This window comes from Medicago sativa, chromosome 2 (assembly GCF_051527215.1).
Source record: "Medicago sativa cultivar Bolivia chromosome 2, Bolivia_mono, whole genome shotgun sequence".
Taxonomy (NCBI): domain Eukaryota; kingdom Viridiplantae; phylum Streptophyta; class Magnoliopsida; order Fabales; family Fabaceae; genus Medicago; species Medicago sativa.
This window is the reverse complement of record NC_140750.1, coordinates 22,551,558-22,569,258: the sequence shown is the minus strand read 5'-3', so window position 1 is coordinate 22,569,258 and position 17,701 is coordinate 22,551,558. Positions and strand designations below refer to the sequence as shown.

Genomic DNA, 17,701 nt, shown 5'->3' with positions numbered 1-17,701 from the left:
TCCCACCAAAGTGTCACCAAAGTGTGTTTTTAATAAATTTTTTTAAAATGACTTTTTTTTTGTTCAAGTCCCACCAAAGTGTGTTTTTAATAAATTTTTTTAAAATGACTTTTTTTTTGGGGGGCCCAGAATTTAATTTTTTTTGCATCCCTTATAAAATTAAAATTGGGCCTATGAATTTGTTAAGACGGCCCTGGGTGTAATATTTCTCTGAATTTTAAATAAATTGTCGTATCAGTTGGACATGTCAAAACGAAATTATTTATAAAGGGTTAATTATTTATTGAGAAAATCAAAGATATTCGGTAAATATCTTGCATATTAATCGTACGAACTTGAGGAATTAAAAGGTTACGAATTAACGGAGGACAATCACGTCTTTTCCCTTGAAGGGCATTTTGGTCATTTGGGACTTGAGATTTTTTTTTAAAGTTAAATTCTCCTTTTTCTCTCATTCTTTTCATTCCTGATCTATCCAGAATTTTCCCCTCCATTCTTTCTTCTTCTCTCACGGCCTCCCTCCATCCTCATCAATCATCCCTAAACCTTGCCAAATCAACATGCAATTCAAGAATTAGGTTCCATGTAACCTCAAGTATCTTACTACAGCTTGAAATAACTATTCCTCCCTTCCTCTTCTCTTTAACCGAACCCACACCATCACCCTTGGATGTTGAATCAAGCAAGTTTCAAGAGGGTTGTGTGTAGAAATTAAGAAGTTTGTGTGAAGTTATGGATGCTAGAAGCAAGAAGTAGAGAGGTTAAGCACAAACTGATCTATGAGTACATAATAATGGACTCTCTGTGTGTTAATAAGTTGTTCATGAATGGAGCTATAACTGAAGTGTATGTTTGGAATTGTGGGAATCATGGTTGAATTCCATGAAATGGTGGTAGGCACAGGTTCTGCTATTTTGATTCGTATCTTTTGCTGTGTAGTTTGGAATTGAATTATTATTGCAGAATTGGATTCCTCATTCAATTCCCTTCAAATCGGATATAGATTTCATGTGATTCTGATTAGTAATGAACTCGGAAAGTGCGTTTGAAGTTGGATAATCCTGCTGAAAAACAGGTTACGGGTTTTGGCAAGTTTTTGAAGAATGAGTTGTTTTGCGAAGACGAATGCAGAAGTGATTACGGGGATTAAGCTGAAGCATCAATGAGGATTAAAGATTCCAAAAATGATCATTAGAGATATGACGCCGGATGCTTCACATGCTTCTTCAGGAGTGGTTAGAGAGCAAACTTTGTTGATTCGTCGTAACTGTGAGTTGATAACGATCATTATCGCTTATTTTAATTATTATTATTATTATTATTATTATTATTATTATTATTATTATTATTATTATTATTATTGGTATTTTGATTATTTTCTATGTCAGTATTTACTAAAATGGGGAAACACAACCTTTTAATATCTTCCTCATCATCGTTATATAAGTTCAAGGTCACCAAATTTAATTATACTCGGCTTGTGTCTACTTGTGATTTATAAAGTAGGGGAATTGAAATGGAGAATTTGATTGTGTGAAGTTTTTGGTACAAAATTTAGCTATGTTGTGAAAGATGGTTTTCGATGTATGTTTTTGAAAATTGCAGTTATAATGACGATCTAGGTGCACCTAGTATTGATTTCCGTTAGGGAGAGTTACTCCATTAGATGGAGCCGCCCCTATGGAAAGGCCACCATTAGGAGGAGAGGGCTATCAATGAGAGGTAAACTCCCTAATTGAAAATGTTTTACATTTTGTTTTGAGTCGAGAGAAAAGAGCTATCCGTTAGATGGAGCCGCCCCTATGGAAAGGCCACCATTAGGAGGAGAGGGCTATCAACGAGATGGAGCTAGTTCTCGATTCACCTATTTTGATTATTTTTACTAAATAGTTTTATATATTTTCTTTAAATACTTTTATCAAGATTTTCGACAATATATTTTTAAAGGTTTTTATTATGATTTTCGGCAATATATTTTTAAAGGCTTTTATTTTAATTTTCGGCAATTTATTTTAAAGGCTTATAATGTTATCTTCATGTCTTTACGATGTTGGACTTTTCGTTGAAGTATACCTATTTGATTGGAAGTATATACAATGTGTGGATTTTCATGCGTATAAATGTTTGCAGATTATTAGAATTTTAGACGGTTACTATTTTTGTAATTGACAATAGATTTGATAAAGTAAATAATCGTGCCCTGTGTGTTTCCCTTCTAGTTGGTGGTGGTTGTTGTCTCTCACTAAGTCCTTGTGGCTTACTCTTTCATTTTTTATTTTTTTTCAGATTTCCAAGCAGCTAAGTAGAAAGATGCTAGTAGACTTGAAGTTCATCTGTGTCTCTCTTGGTGGTAGGTTTCCTTGATGAATGTCTCTTTTGTTTATGTATATGTTGAATCAGAGTATCTGCAGCTATATGGAGTTTAGGAATGTTTTATTCTGAGATGTATAAAGATGTAAATATGTCATTTGAAACTCTGAATGAGAATACATGTTCTTAAACAGGATTAAAATCTTGGAAATGTTAAAATTACAGAGGATACTCTGTCGAAATTTCAGTGACTATAATTTTGAAGTGAAAGTCAATTTGAGAATTGTTTAAACTATAGTTTGTCAAGTGTTGTCAATAGGCTTGCCGGACTAGGTTGTTCTAGTTCGTGCGCCGGTCACGATAAGTGTTTTTGGGTCGTGACAAAGTTGGTATCAGAGCTCCGGTTGTAGGTCCTAATAGCTGCAGACAGAGTAGTAATAGATTTTTGCTAATGAATTGTGAACCGCGGCACAATTTATTTGCAAAAAGCTATTAGCACTCTATGGTAGTGTCACTGGTTGTCTAATCTTCTGATTTCTTTTGTTGTCTCACTTTGTTTGTCGTCTCGTCCCATTTTTGGTCAATTTTCTTACATTTTGTGTTGATGCCACACAACACTAGAAGGGAAATTAGTTCAACCTCTTTCTACTAATGGTGTCTTCATCAAAATCAACAAACACCCCAAACAAAGACCCAAGCTTCTTGAATAAAGTTTCTTCCCACACATGGAGTGGAATACCAAACACCTTCACCCACACAGTCCTTGAATCCACTACAAGTTGAGGAGACCACTTCACCACCTTCTTAAACATTAAGTTCCACCACTGTTTATGGTTAATGATCACTGATTCAATGTCAACAGCCCCATGAATGTGTAGAAGCATCATTCTATCTCCCATTCCTGTGACCTTGACTCTATGTACGCCTTCCATCACCAATCTCTGTCTCACCTCCGTGGCATCCATAAAATTATGAAGCTCTCCCACAAATCCCCACTTCAGAGAATCCAGCAGCTCCACAGATGGTTGTACTTCCACACAAGGAATGACTGCAGCATCCTTCTAAGTTACACCTGGGGCTAAAGGAGCTCCTCCTCCCTTGACCACCTTAACTGGCCTCAATACCTCCACCTTCTTCTTCTGCTCCTCCCTTTGGAACCTAGCTCTGTTAACCTTCAATCTTGAATTCCAAAGCCAAACCTCTTGCAAACACTCCGCCAGCTCCTCCTCATCTTCCACTCCCTTGAACTTAACGAACCTAAACTTCTTCCCCCATTTGTCTAATTTCTTTGGCACAAAGACTTCCTCCACAAGACCAAAACCTGCGAATAGCTTCCTAAGATCAGAGGTCTTGGCTTCCTCTGGAAAATTTGTGAAAAAGAAAGGAATAGTAGTGCTGTCAAGGTGGTGGAAAGCAATCCTCCGCCCTGTCTCCAACGGACCACTCCCTGCCGGTCCTTTTCCTTTTGAAACATATCTCATTATTGTCCCCATGGGCCCACACCCCCCACAGCCTCTCTCTCTAACTTTCTCTCTCAGTTACTCTAGAGGTATTCACCTTATGCTTGTTTGTGACTTATTGTTTTTTAGCTTCTTCAAAAAAAAATCCATTTTAACAAGCTTAAGTAATTTGTTCAATCATTTTTTTCATTGTTTCATATTTATAATAGGTCTAAAACTATATGTTAATGACATTATGATTAAAAATAGAGAATTTAGTATATTAAAATGGATCTATAATACTCTTCTTCTCTGCATATTTTGTGTTACACTTTTGTCACTAAAAACTTAAAAAATAAAAATTGTTTCTCAATAGAGGAGTGTAAATTCTTTTTTATTTAAGTTTTGTCGCTAGACTCATAATAAATAAAAATTACTTATTTTTATTTATTTTTTGGTAAATAAAGAGAACGTAATTTTTTCTAATGTATATTTTATATAGGGGAGAGAAGTGTATATTTTAATATATTTTTCTCTAAATTTTATATATACATTTTAAAATTAATTTCTTTATTTAGAAATTAAAATTAAATAAAAAATACATATAGTTTTTAAAATATTTTAATGGATTATAAATTAAAATAATTTTGTAATCAATTTAATTTTCTGTTTTATTTAAATATGTTTATATAGTCTTTTTTTTGATGAATATATCATAGTATATTAAAAGTTTTAAAAAGACAACGGAAAAAAGTAACAAAACTACATATAATTTTATAAAAATAATATCTTTTTATGTCTTACTAATTGAATTTTTATATTTATAGTTTACACTATTATTTTTTTCTATTTTTAAATTATTTATATTTTATTAAACACATAACTAATTTTTAGAGCTGAGTGATGAAAAAATTTCTCCTTTTATCCTACATGCTAGTAGCACAACAGATTAAATCTCAAACTACAGAATAAGATAATTCAATCATGCTGATATACATAACAATCGAGAAAATTAGATATAATAATTTATCTGTAAATTCTAAGATATGATACCGATACTCATTGTAAGAAAAATTTGTTTAACATTTTTTTAGCAAAAGAAGGGATGCAAATGGGTTTCTTGTTGCAGAACCTTGATCAAATATTAAAAGAAACGAAAAAGCATAAAGAGAGAGGGGGAACCAAAAAAACCCTTAAGAAAAAACAAATATAGAAAGAAAAAAAAAAAAGTAAAACAACGATGATGCATAAAAAGCAAGGGATACAAGTCACGCCAATAAACTAGCAAGATGAACCATATGCTCACTTCATGTTGTTCTTCTTTTTTGAGACCACCGGTTGAAATGGTTGATTTGTGTTTCTTGTCATATCAACAATCTCTTCTTTCTCACACGTGTTAGCTCAAGAATCACTCAGAAAATCCATAGTTTGTTGGGTCACGGTAGGAATAAGCCTTGAAACTTGCATGTCGTAAGTAACATTTGCACTAAAGTTTGACATGTTAGAGTTTGTCACAACTATGAAACCATGTATTCTCAATTCCTGCTCATATTCACTAAGAGTGTGATCTTGATAGTAATCCATATTTGTCACCACATCACACCATGGGCCAGCGATACACATGTCAGGAAGAAGATTTTTACGTTGGTCCCCGTTATATTTCTCAGCAATATCAGAATCATGAACTGAGGTGTCTGTCTTGCACCTACACAGACTGAGTTTCAATAGCAATAGAAGACACCTCTTCCACAAACTTAATAGCATCTCCAACATGCCTAGTAGGTGTCATATCTTTGGATCTTATTATATTAATAATAAGTGGGTCCTCATCAACATCAATTTTGCTTTGCACAATATCATTAGTCAAATGTTACAAAACTGACTAAGATTTAATTTTTGCAACCTCGTGTTGTCTAGTCTGCTGAGGGATAAGGTGTTGCATAGTATCATCATGAGGTAATGTCTTACCCTTGTGAACCTCCCTTCCTCCCCTTTATCCAAGTTGGAATGCAACTACTTAAAGTTTTTGTTTTCAACTTTTTGTTTCTTAGCAACCTCCTTGAAAGCATTATGATTGTTATACAACTACTTACATTGACCAATGACATGACCATCATATTACAATTGTGACAATAATCAGGAAATCATTCATAATGAATTTCTACGTAAAAGGAAAAATCCTTCATGTTCAATCATAATTTCATCAAAAATTCTTTTGGATAGGTCAAGATCAACCAAGATCCTTGCAAAATGGCCAAAAATGTGATTCTTGGTCGCATCATCTAAAGATAAAAGGGTTTCCACTCCATTAGCAATTTCAAACAAAGTTGTAAGTCTCAATTACATTTGTGGGAGATCTATTAATTTAATACAGAGTTGCACATGAGTTTGTTTAGAATTGTAAATACTAAAATCTGAAGACCATTTAGAAAGACATAGTTTGTATAACATATAAATTTGTTTTAATAAATTAATATAAATATATGATATAACATTCAATGATTTTATGATGGTCCTATGGATTTTGAGATGGATGCGAAAAAGGTTGTTGATAATTTCTTATCGACAAAACATGATGCTACTGAGTTCGGAAATATCATTCAAAATTGTCAATCTCTTTTTAGGAATTATTATGAAAACTCTAAGGTAGAGTTTGTACGGAGACAAACAAATGAGGCAACTCACGCTTCAACTAAGGCGACCTCATTGTCATCTAGTTTCTGGCTATTATATGTAATACCTGATTGTATCGGACACATATCGATTAATGAAATGCTTTAAGTTTTTTCTCTTCAAAAAAAAAAAATACTCAATCAATCTCTAAATGAGAGGTATATACTCAACCAATCTCCATGAATATCCTTGTATTCCCCTAATTTATCTTATTTTCTTCCTCATCGCGACTATTGAATGGACCTTGAGACCAACATGTCAGTCATGTCGTATACTCGACATACGAAGTTTTTTCAAATTGTTACTATTCCCAATTCACTAATTCATTTTTTTGGTTGCCTTCTATGTTTCTTCTAATAAACACTACGTATCATTTTTTTTTTATAAATGATATCATAAGCGTACTTACCACATAGGGCCTGTTTGTTTTGGATTTTTTTGAAAAAAAAAAAAAAATATTTTTTGATCTAAAAAAATCACTTTTTTTATTTTTGTAGTATTTGTTTTAGATTTTTTAAAAATTCATTTTGTTTAAAAAGTCATTTTTAGCCTCAAAATGAAAAGCTATTTCAAGTAACTTTTCTAAAATATATTTTTTTTCCTAAACATAAGGAACTCAAGTGCAAGAGTTTCAAATCTTAAAAAAAAAAAAAAAAGATTTTTATGATAGTAATACCAAATTGACACATATTTTCAAAAATAAAAAATGGAATTTGGCATTCACATATCGTGGCATGGTGAAACTGAACCATATACAATTGATATTTATCATTGAAACCCTTGAGTTCATCTCATTGATAACAATGATATAGTGATGACTGACGATATAATTGATGATGAACCTTTTAGGACCCATTCTGCTGCTGTTGCTTTGGAGGGTCCAGAGATCAATGCATTACTTTGGGGACAAGGAACATTGCTCTTTAGATTTTAAAGACTGTCTATCACACATCTGGAAATGACCCCTCAAATGCAGTTTGTTGTTTAATTTTTGGGTTAATAGTAGTTTTAACCCCCGAACTTTCTTAAAGTTGCGATTTTGGCCCCATAAGAAAAAAAACTACAAAATCGCCCCCTAAGTTTTGCACATGTGGCAGTTTTGGCCCCCAAGACCAATTTTGACTCGATCTACGCTGACGTGGCACCCTAAGTGAGGTGCCACGTGTAGGGCTGGCAATGAACCGAACCAACTTGATTAGAGTTCGTAATTCGATTCGACAATTGATTCGTCGAACTTGGTTCATGAACCTAATGAGCCGAACTTGAGCTGAAAATTAAGTTCGTCAACTAATTGAGCTGAACTTGAGCTATAAATAGTTCCACTCGTTTGGTTCACGAGATAACTCGATTATATATATATATATATATATATATATATATGGGTTTTGCTAGAAGCCACCCATGAATGTGTCTTTTAGCAATCCACACCTTAAGGTGTGATTTCCACTTTTTAGTTATAACTTTGCTAAAAGACACCTTCATAAAAATTAGTTGGTGTCTTTTAACAAATGCTCATAGAATTACTTGCTAAAAGACACCTTCATAAAAGGTGTCTTCTAGCAAAACCCTATATATATATATATATATAATACTTTAAAAACTAATAAGAAATAATAATAGGATAGGAATGAGTTACTTTAAAATTGATAGACAACGTAGTGCACAGTGTGTAGTTTTTAAGGATTTCAAAACTAAAATAGTCCTGCATCGGAACATGCATGAAAAATGAAGGATATGATTATCTATCTATAATAAGATAAACAAATGACATAAGAAGGCAAAACTGAATTTGGTGGTTGCATGAGAGTGTTAATTACTATGTGTAATAATAGCTAAATTCTTTGACTTTTGAGTTACGTGGTTCAAGTGACTTTACTCATTTTCATTCCTAATGTTATGTGTTTTGAACAATCGAATTGAACCTAATGAGCCGAACCAAACTGTTCGTGAACTTTAAACGAGTCGAACTTGAGCTGAAAAAAAAGTTCGTGTCAAACTCGAATCGAGGTTCGAATCGAGTCAATTATTAACGAGCCGAGTCGAGCTCAAATAAGTTCGATTCGACTCGACTCATTTCCTGCCCTAGCCACGTGTTATTTGTTTTTATTTTTTTTGCCTTGGGGGGAAAAAACTGCTACAGTTGTAAAACTTAGGGGCGGTTTTGTAGTTCTTTTCTTAGGGGGCCAAAATTGCAAATTCGTTAAAGTTAGGGGGCAAAAACTGCTATTAAGCCTTAATTTTTCTCCTTAGAGTGAATGGTAGTTAACTAACTACTATTGGAGGTATTTTGATCATTTCTCTCGGTGTCTGATGGCAAATCTTTTAGTATATATAACGATTTTCTTACTATGGAGTCTGGATAGATTTGGCCCTCTTACTTAGTCCAACAACCACCAGCCACGACTCACATCAACCAAATTCATATGGACATTGTTTGAATATATGTTTGTTACTTACAAAAAAATATAAAATTTAGTTTAGTTTTTATAGTATTTTTTTGCACATGTTAGACAAACCCTTTTTGTATTTGTAGCTATTGAAAATATATAGATATTGTTTGGTTGTAATCTTCGAGAAGAAATAAAAACACCCTTTTTTCGGTCAAATTGATGACTTAAAAAATATGTTTAGAAGAACTAAAGTTAAAATATTACAAGTTTTCTTGGGATAAAAACACATTTAATCTTCGTACAAACGATTAGACTGTGAGGATAATGAAGAGGAGAACCATCAAATTTCTTAAAATTGGATTTGAAAGGTGCATATTCCTAATTAGGGATCGGAATAGGTTAGGTTGCTCGACAAGGGCCTATGACCTAGCCTATTTAAAGCTCATCCCGACCCAGCTCATTTAATAAGAAGGCTAGACTCAAGTTTTTTATAAAGCCTATTAAGCTCATCAGGCCGACCTATTAAGCCTATTATATATAATATATCCTTCATTATTGATATTGTTGAAGTTTTTTTTTTATATATAAATTCAAGCCTTCATATTATTTGGTTATTTAGTAGCAGGTATATTGGTGTGATTAGACATTCGTAACCTCTTTGTGTGCTTTAGGGCTTCAAAAGATTTAGGCTATTAGTAGTAGGTTTATAGGTGTTGTTAGACCTTAGTGTAAAGTAGGTTTTTAAATGGACTTCAACTTACCTTTAAACCTTAAAAATGAGTCTATGATGGGTTATAAGCCAAAGTCAGGCCTATAATTTTTTAAGTAGGTCAGGCTTATGTCTTACAAAAACCCGGTCCTGTCTAGCCTATTTCCACCTCTATTCCTAATGCCCAACTTTTTCTATGGATGTTTCACATCACTTTGTCCCCACCAAGGTAGTCTAAAACGAAATAGATATTCAGCTTCATCTATCTTGTTCTATTCGTGACTTGTGAGAGTGTCTTGAATACTTGGTGCATTATCTTCTCTCTTGCAACCGGTAGAGAGCAGTTTGACAACTTACAGTTTGCCCTAATTCAGTCTTGCAGAAAATGATTCTCTCTTTGACTAGATTCATGATATGATTCCAGAATTTAGCATCCTCAACCCCATCACTATGTGGGTTATTTGGTATATCAACAAGATTTTATAAGATTGCAACAATCTCCTCATTGGTTTATTAAATAACCCTTCGCAAGCCATATCTTTGTCTAGATGCCAACTTAGTTTTATTATTCTTAATGTAGATAGGAGGGCGTTAAGTAACCCAGGTGTTTCCGTGTTTGGAGGATTAATAAGGAATCATAATAGAAATTTCATAAGGGGCAATTGTTTTGTTATATGGTCTTCAGATTTATTAGGAGCAAGCTTCAAAATTATTATTTTCTACTTTGATTCTCTTCGAAGCTATCAACTTTTATTTTACGAGGGAACTAAAGTAAAGGAAAAATAAAATATATTTATAAAATTAATGTTTAATTGCAGCTTTGGCCCCTCTATTTTTACATATTCATGAAATTCGTCCTTCCTATTCTAAAATCACTCAATTTTGGACCTCGTATTTTTTGAGATTAAAAGTGATGATTTAATATATTTTAAATTACATGACATAAGACACAATGATATAGAATTATCTAGGTAGATTAATTACACAAATTAATTATGTATACTTCCCCATTGTTGTGGGGTTCGACTTTGACTTGATGTTGATTTTCATCTTTATGGAAATGACATTGCTACTATTCAGCATATCTTAGCAAAGGAGTATGGTCCAAACTCGTCATACATTTTGTGAAGGAAACATGAATGCAAATGTCCTCGCTAAACTTGGGGCTAGAGCATCTAGTTATATGGTGTTGCTCGAGAACCCTCCAGTTGAGCTTTGCTCAACACTCTTTTGGGAGATGTCATGGGTGTAATCAGGGCCGGCCCATAGTCCGTCGAGGCTGGGCTATGTCACCGGGCCTCAATTTTTTTGGGGCTAAAATATATTTTTTTATGTGTAAGACACTAAAATAACTGTTATATATCTATTAAAAGCAATTTATATACAATTTGTTTAGCGCGCTTAAGTGGCATGGCTTGTTTTTGTTGAGTGCAAGTCATTTGTTCAAGTCCCACCAAAGTGTGTTTTTAATAAATTTTTTTAAAATGACTTTTTTTTTGTTCAAGTCCCACCAAAGTGTGTTTTTAATAAATTTTTTTAAAATGACTTTTTTTTTGGGGGGCCCAGAATTTAATTTTTTTTGCATCCCTTATAAAATTAAAATTGGGCCTATGAATTTGTTAAGACGGCCCTGGGTGTAATATTTCTCTGAATTTTAAATAAATTGTCGTATCAGTTGGACATGTCAAAACGAAATTATTTATAAAGGGTTAATTATTTATTGAGAAAATCAAAGATATTCGGTAAATATCTTGCATATTAATCGTACGAACTTGAGGAATTAAAAGGTTACGAATTAACGGAGGACAATCACGTCTTTTCCCTTGAAGGGCATTTTGGTCATTTGGGACTTGAGATTTTTTTTTAAAGTTAAATTCTCCTTTTTCTCTCATTCTTTTCATTCCTGATCTATCCAGAATTTTCCCCTCCATTCTTTCTTCTTCTCTCACGGCCTCCCTCCATCCTCATCAATCATCCCTAAACCTTGCCAAATCAACATGCAATTCAAGAATTAGGTTCCATGTAACCTCAAGTATCTTACTACAGCTTGAAATAACTATTCCTCCCTTCCTCTTCTCTTTAACCGAACCCACACCATCACCCTTGGATGTTGAATCAAGCAAGTTTCAAGAGGGTTGTGTGTAGAAATTAAGAAGTTTGTGTGAAGTTATGGATGCTAGAAGCAAGAAGTAGAGAGGTTAAGCACAAACTGATCTATGAGTACATAATAATGGACTCTCTGTGTGTTAATAAGTTGTTCATGAATGGAGCTATAACTGAAGTGTATGTTTGGAATTGTGGGAATCATGGTTGAATTCCATGAAATGGTGGTAGGCACAGGTTCTGCTATTTTGATTCGTATCTTTTGCTGTGTAGTTTGGAATTGAATTATTATTGCAGAATTGGATTCCTCATTCAATTCCCTTCAAATCGGATATAGATTTCATGTGATTCTGATTAGTAATGAACTCGGAAAGTGCGTTTGAAGTTGGATAATCCTGCTGAAAAACAGGTTACGGGTTTTGGCAAGTTTTTGAAGAATGAGTTGTTTTGCGAAGACGAATGCAGAAGTGATTACGGGGATTAAGCTGAAGCATCAATGAGGATTAAAGATTCCAAAAATGATCATTAGAGATATGACGCCGGATGCTTCACATGCTTCTTCAGGAGTGGTTAGAGAGCAAACTTTGTTGATTCGTCGTAACTGTGAGTTGATAACGATCATTATCGCTTATTTTAATTATTATTATTATTATTATTATTATTATTATTATTATTATTATTATTATTATTATTATTATTATTATTATTGGTATTTTGATTATTTTCTATGTCAGTATTTACTAAAATGGGGAAACACAACCTTTTAATATCTTCCTCATCATCGTTATATAAGTTCAAGGTCACCAAATTTAATTATACTCGGCTTGTGTCTACTTGTGATTTATAAAGTAGGGGAATTGAAATGGAGAATTTGATTGTGTGAAGTTTTTGGTACAAAATTTAGCTATGTTGTGAAAGATGGTTTTCGATGTATGTTTTTGAAAATTGCAGTTATAATGACGATCTAGGTGCACCTAGTATTGATTTCCGTTAGGGAGAGTTACTCCATTAGATGGAGCCGCCCCTATGGAAAGGCCACCATTAGGAGGAGAGGGCTATCAATGAGAGGTAAACTCCCTAATTGAAAATGTTTTACATTTTGTTTTGAGTCGAGAGAAAAGAGCTATCCGTTAGATGGAGCCGCCCCTATGGAAAGGCCACCATTAGGAGGAGAGGGCTATCAACGAGATGGAGCTAGTTCTCGATTCACCTATTTTGATTATTTTTACTAAATAGTTTTATATATTTTCTTTAAATACTTTTATCAAGATTTTCGACAATATATTTTTAAAGGTTTTTATTATGATTTTCGGCAATATATTTTTAAAGGCTTTTATTTTAATTTTCGGCAATTTATTTTAAAGGCTTATAATGTTATCTTCATGTCTTTACGATGTTGGACTTTTCGTTGAAGTATACCTATTTGATTGGAAGTATATACAATGTGTGGATTTTCATGCGTATAAATGTTTGCAGATTATTAGAATTTTAGACGGTTACTATTTTTGTAATTGACAATAGATTTGATAAAGTAAATAATCGTGCCCTGTGTGTTTCCCTTCTAGTTGGTGGTGGTTGTTGTCTCTCACTAAGTCCTTGTGGCTTACTCTTTCATTTTTTATTTTTTTTCAGATTTCCAAGCAGCTAAGTAGAAAGATGCTAGTAGACTTGAAGTTCATCTGTGTCTCTCTTGGTGGTAGGTTTCCTTGATGAATGTCTCTTTTGTTTATGTATATGTTGAATCAGAGTATCTGCAGCTATATGGAGTTTAGGAATGTTTTATTCTGAGATGTATAAAGATGTAAATATGTCATTTGAAACTCTGAATGAGAATACATGTTCTTAAACAGGATTAAAATCTTGGAAATGTTAAAATTACAGAGGATACTCTGTCGAAATTTCAGTGACTATAATTTTGAAGTGAAAGTCAATTTGAGAATTGTTTAAACTATAGTTTGTCAAGTGTTGTCAATAGGCTTGCCGGACTAGGTTGTTCTAGTTCGTGCGCCGGTCACGATAAGTGTTTTTGGGTCGTGACAAAGTTGGTATCAGAGCTCCGGTTGTAGGTCCTAATAGCTGCAGACAGAGTAGTAATAGATTTTTGCTAATGAATTGTGAACCGCGGCACAATTTATTTGCAAAAAGCTATTAGCACTCTATGGTAGTGTCACTGGTTGTCTAATCTTCTGATTTCTTTTGTTGTCTCACTTTGTTTGTCGTCTCGTCCCATTTTTGGTCAATTTTCTTACATTTTGTGTTGATGCCACACAACACTAGAAGGGAAATTAGTTCGTTCTGGGTCTACTGGCTAACTTTAAGACTCTCGTCAAAGAGGTCGAGGTTGTATTCAAGATCGACGTGGAGTGAATGTCAAAGAACGAATAATTAATGTTATGACTTTTCTTGGATATAGAAGTAGAAAATATTGAGGTCATTATAGGAAAGCAAGGATAGCCTTGTTAGTGCAACAATTTGCTTGGGTCGTTGTTTGATAGTATCAGGGTAATGAATGATAGAGAAATCTCGTTGTCCATCAAGAAGTTAGATTGGGTGAGCATCAAGCAACAACAACAACAACAACACCGCCTTATCCCACTAAGTGGGGTCGGCTACATGGATCAAATGCCGCCATAATGTTCTATCAAAGACCATATTTGGATCCAACTCATTGACCTCTAAATCTTTTCTAATGGTTTCTCTAATAGTTTTCTTAGGTCTTCCTCTACCTCTTTTAACCTGACTCTCCTCCATTTGATCTACTCTTCTTACCACGGCATCTACGGGTCTTCTCTCTACATGTCCAAACCATCTAAGTCTATTTTCTACCAACTTTTCTACTATAGGTGCTACCCCCACTCTCTCTCAAATGATGTCATTCCTAATCCTATCATGTCTAGTCTTACCACTCATCCGACGCAACATCCTCATCTCCGCTACGCTTACTTTACTCTCGTGTTGGCTCTTAACCGCCCAACACTCCGTACCATACAACATTGCCGGTCTGACTGCTGTCCGATAGAACTTTCCTTTCAGCTTAAGTGGTACTTTCTTATCGCACAAAACACATGAGGCTCTTCTCCATTTCAACCACCCAGCTTGAATACGATGATGTACATCAGCTTCTATTTCTCCGTCATTTTGTACTATGGACCCAAGATATCTAAACCGTGTAACTTGGGGTATGATATGATCTCCAACTTTCACCTCTAAGGTAGACCCACTTCTCCTTTTACTGAAGTTACATTCCATATATTCCGTCTTGTTTCTACTCAGGCGGAAACCGTACGCTTCTAAGGCTTGCCTCCAAGTCTCTAGCCTCCCGTTTAACTCCTCCCTCGACTCACCAAGCAAGACTACATCATCTGCAAAAAGCATACATCTCGGTGCTAACTCTTGGATGTGTTCCGTCAGTACATCCAAAACTAAAGTAAAAAGATAAGGACTTAGGGTTGACCCTTGGTGTAGTCCTATTGTTATGGGAAAATCTCCAGTATCCCCATCCTGCGTCCTGACACTAGTCGAAGCCCCCTCATACATATCTTGGATAGCTCTAATATAGGCAATCCTCACCCCTTTCTTCTCCAGGGCTTTCCACAAAATCTCTCTAGGTACTCTATCATACGCCTTCTCCAAATCAATGAAAACTAAGTGCAAGTCTTTTTTATCCGTCCGATATCGCTCCATCACGCGTCGAAGTAAGTAGATCGCTTCCATAGTCGACCTCCCAGGCATAAAACCAAATTGGTTATCCGTAACGTGAGTCTCTTTTCTTAGTCTTCGCTCAATTACCCTTTCCCATAACTTCATGGTATGACTCATTAGCTTAATTCCCCTATAATTCGCGCAATCTTGTATATCCCCCTTGTTCTTATAGATTGGAATTAAGGTGCTTCTTCTCCACTCGTCCGGCATTTTCTTCGTCCTCATAATCTCATTGAAAAGTTTTGTGAGCCACCCAATTCCTCTATCGCCAAGACTTTTCCACACTTCGATAGGTATGTTGTCCGGCCCAACTGCCTTGCCATTACTCATCCTTTTCAACGCTTCTTTCACCTCGTGCTCCTGAATCCGACGATAATAGTTATAGTTTCGGTCCTCCTCTCCGATGTCTAACCTGTTAGAGTCTGGTAAGATCTCATATCCTTCATTAAATAAGTTGTGGAAATACTTCTTCCATCTATCCTTAATATCTCTCTCTTGCACCAAAACTATACCCTCTTCATCCTTAATACACTTCACTTGGTCCAGGTCTCTTGTCTTTCGTTCTCGTCCCTTCGCAAGCTTGTATATAGATTTCTCCCCCTCCTTGGTACCTAAAGATTGGTATAATCCTTCAAATGCTTGAGTTCTCGCTTCGCTTACCGCCTTCTTAGCCTCTTTCCTAGCTATCTTATATTTATCCCAAGTTTCGGCATTTTTACACTTAGACCAATCTCTAAAACAATCTCTCTTGATCCGAACTTTACTCTGAACACTGTCATTCCACCACCAAGATTCTTTACCCCTAGGTCCAAAACCTCTAGATTCTCCCAATGTCTCTTTTGCCACCATCTTAATCTCATGAGCCATCCTCTCCCACATATCATTAGCGCTTCCATGTGGTTGCCTGAAACCTCCCTCTAATATCTTGTGTTGGAATATCCTTTGTTTGTCACCCTTTAAATGCCACCACTTGATTCGCGGAACCCCGCTACGGTCTCTTCTCTTTGCCCTCCTCTTAACCCTTACATCCATCACCATTACTCTATGTTGGGTAGTTAAGCCCTCTCCCGGTATAACTTTACAGTCTAAACAGGTCTTCCTGTCTGTTTTCCTAATGAGAAAGAAATCGATCTGAGAACAAGAGGCCCCACTCTTGTAAGTGATGAGATGCTCCTCTCTTTTCCTAAAACACGTATTTGCTATTGTAAGATCAAAAGCCGATGAAAAATCTAAGATGGAATTTCCCTCCGCATTTACCTCCCCGAGACCATACCCCCATGCACGCCCTCGAAACCTCTCAAAACCCTCCCTACATGCCCATTCAAATCCCCTCCTAGAAAAATCTTTTCTCCTAATGGAATATCCTGAATTAATCCTTCTAGCTCCTCCCAAAACTTTACTTTAAGGTGTTCTTCTAGTCCTACCTGAGGTGCATAAGCGCTAATTACGTTAAAGGTGTCTTGTTCCACTACACACTTTAAGGCTATAATCCGATCTCCTATCCTTTTAACATCCACAATATCTTTCTTCCACTCCTTATCCACAATGATGCCTACCCCATTTCTCGATCTAACTTCGCCCGTGTACCAAAGCTTAAATCCTGAACTATCTAATTCTCTCGCCTTTTTCCCCACCCACTTAGTTTCTTGTAGGCACATAAAGTTAATCCTCCTCCTAGTCATAGTGTCTACTACTTCCATAGATTTACCCGTAAGAGTACCTATATTCCAAGTTCCAAAACGAATCCTACTCTCATGAACTAGCTTCTTTACCCGCACCCGTTCACGAAGATGTGGGAACCCTTGCTTATTTTTCACTACATCCAGGCGGCGATGCAGCGGCCCTTGCTCATTTGACATTGTACTCGAGCCATACAGCGTGTTGCTTCCAGGCAACGACCTAGCATTCACACTATTTCGTATTTGGTCCATGTCATAGAGATTCGACAAAGTTTTACGTTGGCTGTCGAGGCCTAACACTATTTCGTATCAAGCGACTACTGTTAATAGAGGGGTTGGGATTACTTTTGCAAAATTCATTAAGTTTAAACCTCATACGCTTCTGGTTTAGTTTAAGTGAAAACTCTTAATGGTTCATTAATGGTCTAGAGATGTTGTAGAGGAAATTAAGATGCTCAAATATAAGGGAAGTGAAGTTGACATATTTTTCAGTTGGAGTGCGTGGCATATTTCTAGTTGGATATGTTGACACATGAAAGGAAAATAAGATCACCTCTGTTGAAATGAAGTGAGACCTCTTGATTGTTCACGGCTCACTTTCTTGTAGAAAGTGTTGTAGATAGATTAACTCACAAGTATCAAAGATTAAAAAAAAAAAAAAATGAAATGAGCCCATGTCAGTTTCAGAGTACAAAA

At 35.2% G+C, this 17,701-nt stretch overlaps 1 protein-coding gene and 1 long non-coding RNA gene across 2 annotated transcripts; one reads left to right on the top strand and one right to left on the bottom strand.

Moving 5' to 3' along the window:
- The first annotated feature begins 247 nt into the window (after positions 1-247).
- On the top strand, positions 248-2,552 carry LOC146945576 (uncharacterized). Its single transcript, XR_015026427.1, has 2 exons — positions 248-1,269; positions 2,287-2,552. It is a non-coding gene; the product is annotated as an uncharacterized LOC146945576 (long non-coding RNA).
- Positions 2,553-16,579: 14,027 nt separating this feature from the next.
- Positions 16,580-17,278, bottom strand: LOC146945575 (uncharacterized). The gene has a single exon (XM_085743910.1). It carries the CDS (start codon positions 17,255-17,257, stop codon positions 16,580-16,582), a length of 678 nt encoding a protein of 225 aa, XP_085600036.1. The 5' UTR covers positions 17,258-17,278.
- Between the last annotated feature and the right edge of the window lie 423 nt (positions 17,279-17,701).